Raw genomic sequence first — 15,278 nt, forward strand, 5'->3', positions numbered from 1 at the left:
ACGTCTCGGACGTTTCTGATTCATACCGAGCGAGAGGGGCGGGCGAGGAAGCGGGAGAACGCGGGCAGGGGGCTGCGGAATGGGCTGAGTCCCTCAGGCGGGCGGTTGGGCGGCCCGGAGGGTGGGGCGGGAGCGGGGCCCTTCCTGAGTGGCGGCGCGGCGGGCGGTGGCGGTGCGAGGGGGGGGTGCTGGGCGCTGGCGGAGGTGAGTGGGCGCCTTGGGGGGGGCGGCGGGGGCTGCTGAGGTAGTGTGGGGTATGTGTCCTTGTCCTGGAGTCCCGGGTGGGGTGAGAGAGGCGTGAAGTGTGGTGGTGAGTTGTGGTGTGTGTGAGGGGAGGTGTACGGGGGAGGGTGTTGCTTAATTTGGGGGGGGGGTGGGGTGTGTCTGGTGGGGTGCGTGAGGCCCCGTGAGTCTGTACGTGCGGGGGGGGGGTTGTCCGTTCGTGGCGTGTGTGCGGCCGAGAAGTGTGTGCGCGCGGTGGCTGTGGACCGTGGGGGGTGAGGAGCGGGTATGTGGGTGGTGTGAGGAAGAGGAGGAGGGGGTGTGTAGCTTGTGTGTGGGGGTGTAGCTTGTTTGCGCTGTGAGTACAGGGTGTGGTTGTGTAGGGTGTGAGTGCCTGAAAGGTGTTGCGGTGTGTACAAGGGTCGGGGTGTTGCGTGCGTGGAGGGAGGAAGGGGGGCAGGGGCTGTTGTGCAAGTGGGGCCGATGCTGCAGGGTCTGGAAGGAGCTTTGGCCGGATCGATTTGTGTGTGTGTGTAGGGCTGTCTCGTTGGGGTGCCAGGGGAGCAGCTGGCTGTTGAAAACAGAGATAGCATGCGTTGTGGGGGGGCGAGGTCAGGGGTTGCGTTGTGAGGAAGAGCGGCTGTGCAGTCTGCAGGGTCTGGGTCTGGTTTGGGTACCTGGAGAGGAACAGTTTTCTCAGTTGGGCTTGGAAGATTTGGGGAAAAGCTTTAATCAGGTATGTGGAGGGAGCTCGGCACAGATGGAGGAAGAGCGCTCTTGCAGAGAGACGACATGGAGAAGCATACCATGGAGGAAAAGTAGAAGGAGGTCTGTTTTGAGGACCTTTACTGATATGAGGAGCCTAGGCTTGGTTTGCGGGATGCCAGCGTAGCCAGAGCGGGCTGGGGAATGAGGAATGCTGCATAGCATGTTGCAGGTGCAGAGCTGTAGGGTGTGAGATGTAAAAGTGGAAGGGGCTGGCTGGCAGCTTACACTGAGTTTTGCGAAGCTGTAGAGAGCTGCGATACCTGGGTGGGCTGGGCTTGGGCCTGCAGGTGTTTCCCTAACCCTCTAGGGAAAGCGTGTGTATTTGGGAGAGAGAGTGCTGTTAGCTTGAACGCTAAAAGCGTGACAGAGTGAGGTGAATGTTGCTGCCAAGTAGCCAAAGAACTGGAGCTGTGAGGACCATTTTTTGCCTTGGGCAATAAAAACTGCAGATGAGGATTTGTTTCTAGGGAAACCCTATTTTAGAATGAGCTTTGGGAATGCTACAGAGGAAGTTTTGGGGGTAGCAGATACCAACTTGTTTTGCTTTCCATGGGGATACGCGACAGAAGTATCAATGGTTAAAACGAGGGGTAGTGGCATGAAATTGTGCCAAGGAGAGCACGTCAGGAGAGTCACGCTGGCAGCAAGATTGGCTGGGCACTGGGACAATTTTCCAGTGGGGAAGTGGTGGAACAGTTATTGGGAAGGGAATTGAAAACTGCACTGGCTGCTGTTAGTACAGTGCTAGGTCACTGGGGAGTTGAATATTTATTTACAGGAACATTTGCAGGCCACAGTTGTAAGCCAGACTCCTCGTGTGTTAGATGATGTTCAAAAAGTGTAATAGGAAGTAATTCGCTGTGCTGCTGCCCTTGGAGTGTCTTCTCTTTCTTTGCTTTTTTAGCTCTGTGTGAGGCAGGCAGATCGCTTCCCCTGAAATTGTTCTGAATAGAGCAGATTGGACTAATATCAGTCTTTCTCCAGCTCTCTAGGTATCAAAATGAGTTCCATGCTGACCCATGCCATCAGAAACCTCCCTGCTTCCTCAGCATGGGCTGCCAGGGTCTGTAAGTATCCTTATATTTATTAAAAGCTTGAATTGGTAGGTATAAAGTTCTGGTTTAAGTTTTGGGTTTGGAATGGATGCTTGTATCTGAATATCTGTTCTGTTGTCATCTTAAAAAATATTACAATTTTTTTTTTAAATAACTAATTCCATTGTTGCCATATTTGTCCCTTACCACATCAGGTGTGGGAGGAATCTCATGTTAACGGGTAATACGAACTGTGTTGTTTTTACAAACAGACTAAACTAAAAAATATCTCACAGATGTTCAGGTGCGATTGTCTTACTACGACATTATCTTATTTTTTTAACAGTTCTTACAGAAACTAGGAATGTTTTTAACATTTCAGGTTTGACATACCCTATTTTTTTGTTTCTTATTTTTCAGTTGCTCGATCGCTCAGCTGCTCTTCGCAGTTACAAGCTGCAGGTAAAGCAAAAACACCAGGAATCTCAGTGGGTCTGTGCTAGAGAAGACTATTTTTGAAGCTGCCTCCCTTTTTCAGAGTCTCGTTCTACATAAATCTCAGAAATACAGTGCAGACAGCCTTGGTTCAAGAAAGTTGCAAAAAATAAAACCACAGGCAAGCCACTGTTCGCAGCAGAGTCCTCTCAACCTCTGACTGCCCCTCGCTTCCATCAGCTGTGCCCAGTCCACAGCTTATGCCCCATTGTCACCTGATAGCTATTTCTAGAATCTAGAGAGGCTAAGCTTGGGGTTTATAAGCTGTCCGGGCATAACCAGATCGCTTGCCCAGAGGGGAAGGGATTGTCCCTGACAAGGAGAAGCTTGTGGAATTAGCTCTGAAGTCCAGTGAGACCAATAAGAGGCTCAGGTCTTGGCGGAGCTGCTGAGCACACACAATTACGTGGGTTTTTAGCTGTGGCCCTTAGTGAGCCGTGGGGGTGATCTGGCATTCTGGGCTTCATTGTTGGGGGGTTGCTTAGGTGCCTAATGCTTTGAGCTGCCTGGATTTTGTAAACTGGCCTAGACAGCAACTCCCCCTCATCTCCTTGGCTTTGAGCAGAGAGTCTTCTATAACCCAAGAACAGTATTGGAGTTTCATCGTGGTGCTCACGCTTGCTTGAGTATTTAGCTGGACTTAATCTGCTTTTACATGTCTTTGTCCTTTTCCTGCTTGTAAAGGAGCTGCCTCATGCTGCCGTATATGCTCATTAAGATTTGCAGGCCTGATTGGATTAGGAAATTCTTACTGAACTATTTGTTAATCATCACTCCAGAAGAGCTCTGACAGTGACTCGTTGAATGATATTTTATCATGGCATGCTTTATCTTGAACCTGAGATGCTCAGACACCTTATGGAGAAGTAGCAAGTTACCCACAGCAACTATATGTGCTCTTCTTGCTAGTACTTTCCTATGGGATTGAAAGTTAGTTGACTTCTTGAATTGTGTTTTGATTTACCTTGAATTATCTCACCTTTACTGTGCAGTAAGAGCACATACATAGGCAGTTACTGTGGAAGGTGGATTATTGTTTGCAGTCCTTGCTGCTCCCCAAGTGAGAGATCTTACTCAGGCTTTGAATTTGGTCCGCCTCATTCATATTGTAAGCTGTATGGCATTTTGAGGTATGTCTTCCTGCAGTATTCTTGTCAGTGGTAACAGAGCCTGGGAGTCATGTGCCTGTGTTCTCAGCTGTACCATTGTCTCTGTAGCTATAGATGAATCTCTCTGCTGATGGGGGATGTACTGAGTTGTTAAATCATTTTTCACAGATCACATAATTAGCCAGACAGAGACAAGATCACAGCTCAGGTGTCCTACCTACTCTACTTTTGACTTAAGCACCAGAACAGAACCATTTCCCTAGTTTTCTAGTAGTTTTTATGGGGTCTTACTTTAAGCTTACTGGTATTCTTGTTAACATCCCTTCTCTCTTAGCAGTCCAGCCTAAGAGTAAGAAGACCTTAGCCAAAAGTGGTGTGAAGAATATTGTTGTGGTAGAGGGTGTCCGTATTCCATTTTTGCAGTCTGGCACCTCGTAAGTATAAAATAAGAAGAAAATGCATGTTGACTTAGTTAATAGTAGAATCTTGCTGTGAAAAAAGTTGGTTTACTTGTTCTTCTTGATGTAGTTATGCTTAAAAGGAGTGAAGTGGCAATGAGTTAGGCTGCTACAGTTGTTCCAGCTTACCTAATGAAAACACATGATTTGAAGAAGATTGTCCATATATATGAATTCTAAGAAGAATGAGGATTTATGTTGCATATCTAGAGGAAGCGGTTGGTGAATCTGTAGCCAATAAAGCAACAGGTGTCACAAAACTAGCAGGACAGGTGCAGAGAATATAATGTAGACTCTTCTTACTAGATTTATGCCACCAAATTCACAGCTGAATTAGGACTAGACGTAATTCTTAGTTAGGATGGGTAGAGGATTTCTTTATTCTGTTACTGCTGCTTTTCAGTGTTTTTATACAGCGATTGTGTGCTGATCTATACACAGATAGTCTTCTCAACCTGGGGTATGAAATGTTTGATTATAAATGCAGTGGAGCATTTCTGGTGTGTCACCAGTTCTTTGCTGCTGATGGGCGCTTACAGTGGTAAAGTAGACATTCTGTATCCATTTCTGACACTCCTAAGTTTCTGCCTCTCTTCTTTAACTTCCAGGTATGCAGATCTTATGCCACATGACTTAGCAAGAGCAGCACTGCAGTAAGTAAATTGAATACTAGAAGGGCCCAGAGAACTTGTTGAACTGCTGGGGTCCCAATGTTGGTACCGTGGCTTCAAGAGATTTGAAAGCCAAGGCTCTAGCTTTGTCTCTGAATGATACGATCCTGGTGCTTCATTTTTCATGGTCTACCACCACCTTAGTAGGTGGCTTAAGCAGTAGGGTTTACAATAGGCTTGTGTTAAAGTATATTGTTACAAAAAGATGGCATTGCTGTCCTCCTGGACAAATTTTAGTTAATTTTAATTCTGACTGTAATTTTCTAAATACAGAGATCGTAGCTACCGTTGAGGTGTGCTTACAATTTGTGGGAAAAACAATCTGGGCAATGCAGAGAAAACTAAGTGGCAAGAAGAATAACAAGCTAATTCTGTCATCTTGCCTGTCCCTCCCATTCTGCAGTGATTTGACAAAAGCTGTAGGTCATTAGCAGTGGGCTTATTTTGTTGAGAGGCAGGGGAAAGTGCCGTTGAAAAGAGAGAAGGCTTTACCAGAGGGGTAAAAGAGATTTCAAGGCCTAAGGAAAGATCGTGAGGTTGGGTGTGGTCACGCCAAATCTGAATGCCACGGTTAGCCAAGGCAGGCTAATTGGTTGACAGGCAGTGTGTTGGTCGTGCGTGGGGGTTGTGTCCTAGAGTTTGAGGAGGTTTTAGTGTCTGCGGAAGAGAAGTTATTGATTGAGGTGTCTTTAGTGTAATTTTTGTGTGGCACTTTGTAGTGCATGAAATTACATTTGAATCCCATTTGCCTTAAATGACTGCCTGCAATGGGATTTGCACAGCAAAGGTGTTTGTCAAGATGTTCTGGCAAGTTATGCAGTATGTTTTCTACTGAACTGTGAAAACACACTGCTTATTTTATGTATGTCTTTATTGAAGTTTTACATGTTCCTACACCGAAGGTGATTGGCTTTGTTACCTCTTAAGGCTCTCTCCCTTTAATTTTGATGTCAGAATACTCCAAATTGGGCAAAATACTAACAACCGCTTCGGGGCTGAGGCAGGGCTAGAGTAGTTGCTTTCATGAAATTATGTAATCATTTATTGTGATATTATCACGAAGATTATTTGCAGTCCTTAGTCAATTACACTTTTCATTAAGTACATATGCACACAAGATTTCTTCTGAACTAGGGGCAGAAGATTTGGCTCCATTGTTGCCTTGTTCTCCAGCCAAGCTGGCGGGAAGAGGATGTTTGAGGACTGTGACAAGGTTATTGCTTACATGGTGCAAATTCTGTTTGTTTTCATCTTCTCTGTAGGGGGTTGCTGAACCGGACCAGTGTTCCAAGGGATGTTGTTGATTACATTGTTTATGGCACAGTTATCCAGGAGGTGAAAACAAGTAATGTTGCCAGAGAGGTGAGTTACATGCAGCATTTCCCCCTGTGAGTCTGATTTCTGCAACTGGAATGAAGATGACAAACACTTGTAAAAAAAAAATAATGAAATTCCAGTGTTATGATTCATTTAAACATGATTTGAGAATATGAACTAGTTGTGCAGTATTGTCTGTCAAATAACTGTATGGGGCTCTGCCTCCTGTTGAAATCTGCCATAGATCAAGTGCATTTTAGTGCTGTGAAGCCTCTGCTTGATTCTTCCCTGAAAGGGAAGCTTTTGTTAACGATTGCTGATCACTCAGCTCTTTACCAGTTGGACTCACGTGCTGGCTTGTCCAAAGTACTTGAGAGGACCAGAGCATGCTGTGATACGATTGCTTTACTGTGGTATTTATTTATTTTAGTTGGCTGATCAGATGCAGCTTGTGAATGATTTGAAAAGGAGTAGCTTAGCTGCCCTCTTTTCTGGCAATCAGAAAACACAATTTATGTATTATACACAGAAAGAAGCTGGTCTACTGAAGGAATGTTAGAGAGGCAGCATGTGATTTTCTATAACCCAGAGCCTCTGCAACTGGGCAAAACCATGATGTAACCTGGGCTGGGAAGACTTAGGAGGTTATGAGGCTCTCCAGTTCCATCGGCAGCTTTAGCCTTGTCTATGCAAATACTTGCTTTGGTCACCTGCTGGTCAGATGAGGCTGCGGTGTAATTTTAACTTGGGAACAGCTGTTGAACTTTAAACTAGTTGGCCACGTCTCAACTAGGGAAGGTCTTGCTGTGAGCAGTTCTCCTGTGATGGGAGGCTGTGCTCTCAGCTGGGTCAAACAAGGTGCTGCATTCTGAACTGCAAGAAATGTTTTCTGTTCTGTGTAAAGCAAATCACAGTGCCTTGTACTGAGGGGTCTAAATAATTACTTTCACGTGCTGCCTTTGCAAATAAGTTGAAGCAAAGATGATGTCAAGTAGTTGGAAGCTCTTTTGAAATTGTGAGGTGTGTGATTGGTTTGTCCCTTTAGTAATGGGTGGGGGACCAGTGACTGTCTGCATAACGCAATTGAGAGCCTGGGCAGCTGCCATCTCCTCCTATTCCCAGAGTCTGCGGAGGGGATGAGCTGCTGCAGTAATTGGCTGAATGAAAACTCGATGTACTTCTTTTCCCTTTAGTCTGGAAAGGTGTGTTTCTGGGCAGAAAGTAGCTCTGACCCTGTGGAGCAAAAGGTGTAGGTTTCAACAACCATTCTTTGTTGCTCATAGGCTGCCTTGGGAGCGGGTTTCTCTGACAAAACTCCAGCCCATACAGTCACCATGGCTTGCATTTCTTCAAACCAGGCTATGACCACAGGTATGTTGGCTGGAAGAACAAGCTGTGGGTTTAAGACTGAGCTTAACAACTCCTCTACATCACTCATCTAACTTGCACTGCTTAGTTAATATAAGTAAGCATCTGAAGACATTCTGGAATGGAAGGAAAGTTTTTGAACCAACAAACTATAATACAAATCATGTGCCTACCGTAGACCTGCCGGCAGCTTGACACCCTTTCCATTCAGCAATAGTCTGTGCTCAGTGTGCATGTTAGCTTGGGAGGTAGAGACTACATAGTGATAAGGAAGTTGCTGCCTTTCAGGCTACTTTCATCTTTGACTTAGGCTAAACAGAGAAAAAAAATTGAGAGCTGGTTACTGTCTGAAATTGCTGAGGATATTCTCCCAACTGCTGTGTATGACAAAGAGAAGTGGAAGCAAAGTTACAAAACTTGTATGATTCAGAAAATGTCTGTTCACATTGCTCAGTGTCTGTTAAGCATGTATCATGTAACTTGGCCAAAGCCGGAGGCTGGAGAAGGAAGTAAAATGTGGTAGTGTCCAAGGCACTGATGGGGTAAGTGTCACTTCTCCCCACAGCTCTCATGCGACTCTGTCTCATTCTGCAGGTGTGGGTATGATCGCAGCTGGACAGTGCGATGTCGTTGTAGCAGGGGGTGTGGAGTTAATGTCAGACGTTCCCATTCGTCACAGTAGGAAGATGAGGAAGACTATGCTGACTCTTAACCGAGCCAAGACCTTGGGCCAAAAGCTCTCCCTGATTTCCAAAATTCGTCCTGACTACTTTGCTCCTGAGGTAATTTTTTTTCCAGGCATTTAGATATTTAGCTAAACTGTTTTATAAGGAGGTGTAAGACAAGTTGGCTTAGGTAATTTTTTTAGCCTCAGTGGAGAGGATTTAAAAAGGATAAGGTGGCTGCCCGTGGCTTGCTTTTACCACATCTTTGTCCTGTGCTTTAGGTTAAAACTGCAGTTGATTAATGCATCTCATAGCATTCATGACTCTGTCTTCTTACATGTTGGTCTTCAGTAAACCTAACTTATTTCAAAACCTCCCTCTCCTGCAACTCCAAGACAAACTGTGCTGGAATCTGCAAAAGTAGAAGCTTTTTCCCTCTAAATATAAAAATTCTGCAAGGGTCTCATTTTTGTTTCCTAGGTAATAGAAGTAACATGCTTAATATCAGAGAGGAATATCCTCAGTGTATTAATATAATTGTTGTTTGATTAATGGATCTTAAATATGCCTTATGGTTACTGTTCCTGGCCAAATCCTGCCAGGTGCTGAATGTGTTCAGCTCCCATGTTTGGGCCCTGATGCAAATCTGTAGTCTGCTGGCTCATGTCAGGAGTCTGCGGTAGAGGGAGCCACTCTCCTCTGTCTTGGAGGTCATGAGAGGTGAATTACGACCTGGTGAAGGGAAGGGAAAGCACTTCCCTCCTCACCACCACCGAGCTCTTCACAACAAAGCTGTCTGTGTCTGTGCCACTGCTGGCTGCCTTTAGCGTGAGTGCAGCGAAGCACAGTGTACGTACAGCAGAGATGAGATCCAAAGTCCAAATAAGATATGAAAATTGCGGACTGAAATGCATGCAAGGATTTTCTGCATGCTGCTGGAAGAACAAAAGCTAAGCTGAAATCACCTGCTGTCTCTGGTTTTGCTCGTAGAGGTATTTGACAAGGAGTTTTAAGGTCCCAGATGTGTTGTTTCACCTTAGCCCAAAAAGTCCAGTCACCATCTGTAGGGGAGTCCTTATTAAATGCACAGGGCAGCTGCATGTGCAAATGCAATACAGTTCTTGAACCCGTGAAGTAAGCAGCAGTCTGGACCTCATTTTTATCCATTGTTTTCCTAAAATCTTTGAAAGCGATGGTTCCTCTAATACGTTGACCAAGTCACTTCTGGTATGGTTACCATGTGTTAATTGCATAGCTCTAATATTAACTGCTCTACTTAATAAACGGAAGGGCCTTGCTGGCTGACTGTGCAGGTCTTAACCAACTTCTGAACTTTACCTAACTGCCCAGAGCTGGCAGTTACATGTGCTGACTTTATTTTTCTGTTTCGTAGCTCCCAGCTGTGGCAGAGTTCTCAACCAGCGAGACTATGGGGCACTCTGCTGATCGTTTGGCTGCCGCCTTTGGCATTTCCCGTTTGGAGCAAGATGAGTATGCCCTCCGTTCACACACACTAGCCAAGAAAGCCCAGGATGGAGGCTTGCTACTTGATGTGGTACCCTTCAAAGTGCCAGGTAAAAGTGCACTTTTCATTGCTAGCATGCACTGGTTCAATAAAGAAATATTCTATTTAGAAAAAGAGGGGAAGTACTGGGGTCAGATTCATAATGTTCTGTGTATCTGATACAAATTTTAACTCTTTGAAATGGTGTCTGTTTCTCCCTGGAAAACTACTGACATAAGAGCATGTTTCTAAACATGCATGTCAAAATATATAAACATATCCTTACATATCTAGATTTTGTTGTACCCATCTCCTACTTGTGCTGATGTGGTGATAGAGCAAGGAAAATCAGAATGGTTGGACCAAAAATCCCTCTGCTCTTTCAGCCAGGCAAGCGAACCTGTCTTTATACCCCAAGCTAGTAACAACAAATAGAAAGCCTAATAAAATCCTGGCCTGATAGATCAGGTGCTGGATAGGAAGAGCTGAAATGTGTTCTGCTTGGTGGGCTCCACCAGGCCCCACAGTCAGTGCTTTGATATGAAACAATTTGGGGAGAAACTTGAAGCTGTCCTTTCTGTGGCCTGATTTCTACCCTCATCCCCCATCAGCCACTGGACACACTTTGGTGTAATACCTATTCATTTGGGGCACACTTACTCTATAGTTAGTTTCCTAGAGAGACCTTACTTTTGTAGATCCACGGTTACATATGGTCTTTATACTGAAATTGGTACTCTTTGTTAACCGGCTTATTTAAGCAGTTGGTATAGTTGAAGATGCGTATGTTTGGTTCTTCCCAGTGCTCTTGCTTCCTCAAAACTTGGCGCATTAATGTATACTGATTTAGGCCCAGTTCTCCAATTTAGGCTTTATAATCTGAATTTAAAATCTTTTATCAACTGGGTTTTCCATGTGGTAATTTTTTTCTGACAGTAAATTGATTGTAGCGCTTCATTTTTGCAGTCTTCAGAGAGAAAGTAATATAGCTTAAATTTTTAAGCACTGCTTTTTAGCCATGTTAAATATCCTGATACCATGAATGGATTTTCCCTTTTTTCCTCCTCCCACTTGTCATAAAAAGCACAGTTTTCTGATATTTTAATTCCACCCCCCACCCCGAATCCTGATGTGCAAATTCATGTATGTTGCTGACTTTCATAGTTTAAATATGCTTTTTTCATCAACAGGCAAAGATACAGTTACCAAAGATAATGGGATCCGTCCTTCCTCAATGGAGCAGATGGGCAAGCTGAAGCCAGCTTTTGTCAAGCCGTACGGAACTGTCACAGCTGCCAACTCCTCCTTCCTGGTAATGCGTGTTCCCATCACTGTGAGCCAGAGGGGAAAACTGTCTGGTTTACCCTCTGCCTCCCATAGCACGTAGGTCAAGCTGGTATAATCTGTGGGAATGAGTTGTCTCCTTTGTGACATCACCTGCTTTTGGATTTTTCAAGGGTAACTTTGAACTGTATTATAATCTGGCGAACGTGGGTACTGGATTGTTTCATTTTAAAATCAATAACTAAAGCCCTGAAGTTTTGGTCTGTATTACCTGTTTGCTTTTCTGTAGCTGCCTTGTGAGGGTTGGTCATTCAAAGGCACGTGTAGAAATTCTGTCCCAGGATGGGATTGATCACATTGTAAGTCTAGAAGTTAGTAGTTTTAGTCTAAACCTGTCACTTTAAGGCTCGCCCTGTAATCCACAGAGGGGAAGGAGAGATTTCTGTAGCACATCTACGATGACCTCTCTTCTGCATATGCTTCTTTTTCTCTCTTTAGTGCTTTTAAAGGAAGCTTTTTTAGATGTTGAAGTCTAAGGTAGTTGTGTAAATTAGGTGAGGTGTATCTGAGCCTCAGCAGAAGGTGATTGAGACTCAGTAGAAGGTGATTGCCACTGCAAGTCTCCCGCAGAGGGCTCGGGGTGACTGTCTTGTTCCTGCATGCAGCCCTGACAGGTTCTTGTGTGTTTAAAAGGCTGTTTCACAGTTTGTGATGAGCACTTCAAAGGAAGCACGTAACGACTGCTGGGGCTCTTTCAGCAGCAATGCTATTTACTCCTTAGTGTTCTTGGGAACTTAGAAAAGCCTGGTAATGCCACAGCCTTGGTGTTAGGAACAGCTGAAATGCTGTTGGTGTGCTCTATGCCACAGGTCTGCAGGCCAGCTTAGACTATTATCCCAGAAATGAGTGGTCATGTGCCAAAGCCATGATGTTAATTTTTGCAATGTGGAGAGCCTGTGGCTTGTGTTACCCCAGAATTGTACTCTGGTTTTGGAATGGAGCTGAGCGGACAGGTGAGTGTTTGGGGTAACCAGCTTGTCCTCAGGACTGGCAGGGCTTTTAGGCCTCTCTGTCCTGTTTGAAAGCAGGGGGAGTTGTGGGTCTGGATTGTAAGGAAGTGCTTCAGTGATACATGTGCTAACATTGTTCAGACACCATCCGTCCATCCATCCATTGGCTCAATCATGCAGGCATGTTCTTTGTGCCATCGCAGGGGGATGTCCTGGAAGCTCTGGTTATATTTGGGTCCTCTCTAGCCAGCTGCTCTGCAGGAGGGCTGTCAGGCTCGTTTTGTGTGCAGGGTGTGCTTGTTCTTCAGGCAGTGACCTCACGGGGTTTGTCTGCCTGTTTCAGACAGATGGTGCTTCAGCAGTTCTGCTCATGTCTGAGGAGAAGGCTCTGGCAATGGGATACAAACCAAAGGCCTACCTAAGGTAAAAAAGGGACTGCTCTATGTGGTCTCTGAAGTCGGCTCTTGCTTCCTTCTGCTCCTCTTTCTGTTACTAATGGCATTTCTCCTGTGCAGGGACTTTGTGTATGTGTCCCAGGATCCAAAGGACCAGCTGCTACTGGGGTAGGTGATGACGATCAAGAGCATCCGCTAACAGTCTGTACTAGCACAACAGCCTTGACTTGCCATTACATGTTTGGTTTTTTTGGGAAGTCTCTCACAAGATAGTACATCTCTTCAGGCCTTCTCGCAAAGGTGCGAGAGCTGGTGTGTGGGGTGTGACTCAGGAGCGGGGTGGTGGCTAACACGGGAGAGCAGCTGTGCCAGAAATACCCACCCCGCTTTGCTGGGAAGCACCTCAGCATGTTGGTACTAGCAGTAGTTACTTGGGCTAGTGTTTCAGTTGGAGTGGGACAGGCAGAGAGCTGTACCGCGAACCCTAGAGAGAAGGAATGTAACGTGGGTTGCTGTGGAAGAACAGGAGGATGATGTGTGGAAACATATTCATGCAAGACTTCTCTTAACTCTTCTTCAGTCCAACATACGCTACTCCCAAAGTGCTAGAGAAGGCTGGTCTAACCATGGCTGATATCGATGTGTTTGAATTCCACGAAGCTTTTGCTGTAAGTACTCTGAACGCGAAGGATGCCTCTAACTGTAAAATACCATTCCGTAGACACCTGGTTTCATGTTGGTGAAAGCTCTTAAGACCTTCGCTAAATGTAGATGGGTGTGATTCTACATTTATGTCTAAATATAAGTACTGTATATATTTTAGATATGTAACGTTTTTACATTGACACCATCCATGCTAAGAGTGGCTTATGTTGCTTGAAGTCACCAAAGGAATACAGATTCTTCTAAAATAATATGTAAAAAAAAAACAAAAAAAGTAATCTTACTTTCCCAAGACTCTTGTATGAAAGGAACCACTTCTTTACATCATGTACTAATTGAGTTGGGGACAGGTGTTACTGTGGTGAGGTGGCTTGTTAATTGGACGTCGTCTTTTTCTAGCTAAGGTTGAGCAAACATTGATTAACAGGGCTGATCCTGTAAAATGCTTTTTTCAGTTGGCTGTGTTAATTTTGTGGCCGTAGCTAGTGTCAGGATATCTCTTATTTGCCAGCACTGTCCGTAGGCTTTCCTCAGAGTCTGCCATTACCCTTATTAACGTTGGCCTCCCCTCCCTTTCAGGGCCAGATCCTGGCTAACCTGAAAGCTATGGATTCGGACTGGTTTGCACAAAACTGCATGGGCAGAAAGTCAAAGGTAAGACATAGTCAGGATGCTTTTATCTTTAGTTTAGTTTAACTTCAGGATTAATGGAATTCCTCGTTGCAGCGGGGTACGCTAGTGTTGCAAAGCAGGGCTTTTGTTATGTTCTGCGAGGAGAAGCAATGTTTCTTGAACTCTGGGTTAGCAAATCCCAATGTGAGCAGTTTCTTTGGGAACAATGGCATTGTCGTTGTCAGCAGGAGGTGGAGGTCTAGAGCCATAATAGTAATTGTTGGAGAGGAAGGAATTAAGAACAGTGGGAGGGGCTCTGTCCTTCTGCATGCTTTCTAACAGCATGGGGTATACCTGTCTGGCTGCAGGTGAAGCAGAGTAAAGCCTTTAGCACAATTTTGTCCAGTCATCAGGCACTGGTATGTGCCAAGGAACGCTTTATATGGCCAGCCTGGACCACTGCAAGTTTGGTGTTGTCGTGAGTAGGTCAAGCAGTCTCCTTCCAGACAGGTGACTGTGTGTGTCCCTGTGTGTGTTCTTGCAGGTCGGAGCCCCTCCTCTGGAGAAGTTCAATAACTGGGGTGGCTCTCTCTCACTGGGACATCCTTTTGCTGCCACTGGCTGCCGTCTAGTAATTACTGCTGCCCATAGATTGAAGAAGGAGGGAGGACAATACGGCCTGGTTGCTGCCTGCGCTGCGGGAGGGCAGGTAATGATGCTGCATGGTCTGGCACTGTTCCCTCTGGAGAGGGGCAGTAATTATATTTCTGCTCCTGTCAGTACTATGAAGTCCTCTCCAGTTACACCAGGTGTGGGGGCACCTCTGAAGTCCCGTGGTACTGGGTGTTCGTAACGCTCTCCGGCTCGGCTGGCTGCCTCCTTATCACAGCTCGGTTCGGCGAGCTCCCTCCGCCTCGTCCGCTTTAGAGACTCTCCAGCCCATCTCGGAATCATTCCTGGGCGATAGCGACTGCAGCCCCTTGCTGCCCATATGGTACAAAAGGGGAAGGAGAGATTTCTGCCATGTTCTGAGGGTTTCCTTTGGTGACTCTCAAAGAATTCCCAAATTGTGGTTTGCGAGGATCATTCTTCTAACCTTGGGAAGAAAGATCTTTAGAAGAAAAATGGGGGTGAGACTCTTCCTACACCTCTGGAGGATGCGGATGGGAGCCCTGGTTCAGGTTGCGGTGACTGGTGGCAGTTCTGTGGGGACCTAGCAGGGCTGGCCCTCTGTAACCTGAGGGCACTGGTCCCGACGTTGCCTCCACCCTGAATTCCTGGTTTGGCCCTCAGGACAGCCTGATGCGTTGGTCAGGGTGGACTCTGGTGTCTTGGCCAGCCTGAAGCACATCTGTGCTGTCCCGAAGCCATCAAACCACTGCCTGCAGAATCCTCTTAGTGAATCAGCCCTGGATTTTCATCTCCCCTTTTGTTTTAAGACGGTCAGGAGATGGGCGTCTCTTGTTGGGTGTGTGTCTGTAATAATTAGTCTTTTCTGTGACTGTTCCTCTTTCTGTCTCCTTCCAGGGGCACGCGATGATAGTGGAGCTTTACCCTCAGTAACAGGACAAGGGACTGCTGAGTGGGTAACTCGTATGCCCTGTGCCTGGCAATGCCATTTTAATGCACTAATAAAAACATACATACAGTCCTTCTCAGAAAGGATTTTTGGTGGCCTTTGTAAATACCTTTTAGCTACTCAG

At 45.7% G+C, this 15,278-nt stretch overlaps 1 protein-coding gene across 6 annotated transcripts; it reads left to right on the top strand.

Annotated features, from left to right (window-relative positions):
- Positions 1 to 123: 123 nt before the first annotated feature.
- HADHB (hydroxyacyl-CoA dehydrogenase trifunctional multienzyme complex subunit beta) lies at positions 124 to 15,237 on the top strand. Of its 6 annotated transcripts, none has more exons than XM_075048847.1 (16): positions 124 to 204; positions 1,975 to 2,057; positions 2,445 to 2,486; positions 3,963 to 4,062; positions 4,695 to 4,739; positions 6,020 to 6,119; positions 7,358 to 7,445; positions 8,037 to 8,224; positions 9,501 to 9,681; positions 10,802 to 10,923; positions 12,249 to 12,328; positions 12,421 to 12,468; positions 12,881 to 12,968; positions 13,543 to 13,617; positions 14,120 to 14,284; positions 15,103 to 15,237. In XM_075048847.1, exons 2-16 carry the CDS (start codon positions 1,991 to 1,993, stop codon positions 15,136 to 15,138), a joined length of 1,425 nt encoding a protein of 474 aa, XP_074904948.1. In that variant the 5' UTR covers positions 124 to 204; positions 1,975 to 1,990; the 3' UTR covers positions 15,139 to 15,237. The 6 variants fall into 6 exon arrangements, with proteins under 6 accessions (XP_074904948.1, XP_074904950.1, XP_074904949.1 ...); XM_075048849.1 differs by having other exon boundaries at positions 143 to 204; positions 3,966 to 4,062; XM_075048848.1 differs by lacking the exon at positions 124 to 204 and adding an exon at positions 231 to 254.
- The last annotated feature ends 41 nt before the right edge of the window (positions 15,238 to 15,278 follow it).

This window comes from Buteo buteo, chromosome 17, assembly GCF_964188355.1.
Source record: "Buteo buteo chromosome 17, bButBut1.hap1.1, whole genome shotgun sequence".
NCBI lineage: Eukaryota > Metazoa > Chordata > Aves > Accipitriformes > Accipitridae > Buteo > Buteo buteo.

What these genes read in the sequence shown, in the direction of transcription:
- HADHB (XM_075048845.1), top strand. Translation starts at nt 983, where the DNA reads ATGGAGGAAGAGCGCTCTTGCAGAGAGACGACATGGAGAAGCATACCA. An exon ending in TTAGCAAGAGCAGCACTGCA is followed by an intron (nt 4,740 to 6,019) that starts GTAAGTAAATTG and finishes TCTTCTCTGTAG; the next exon opens with GGGGTTGCTGAACCGGACCA. An exon ending in AAACCAAAGGCCTACCTAAG is followed by an intron (nt 12,329 to 12,420) that starts GTAAAAAAGGGA and finishes TCTCCTGTGCAG; the next exon opens with GGACTTTGTGTATGTGTCCC.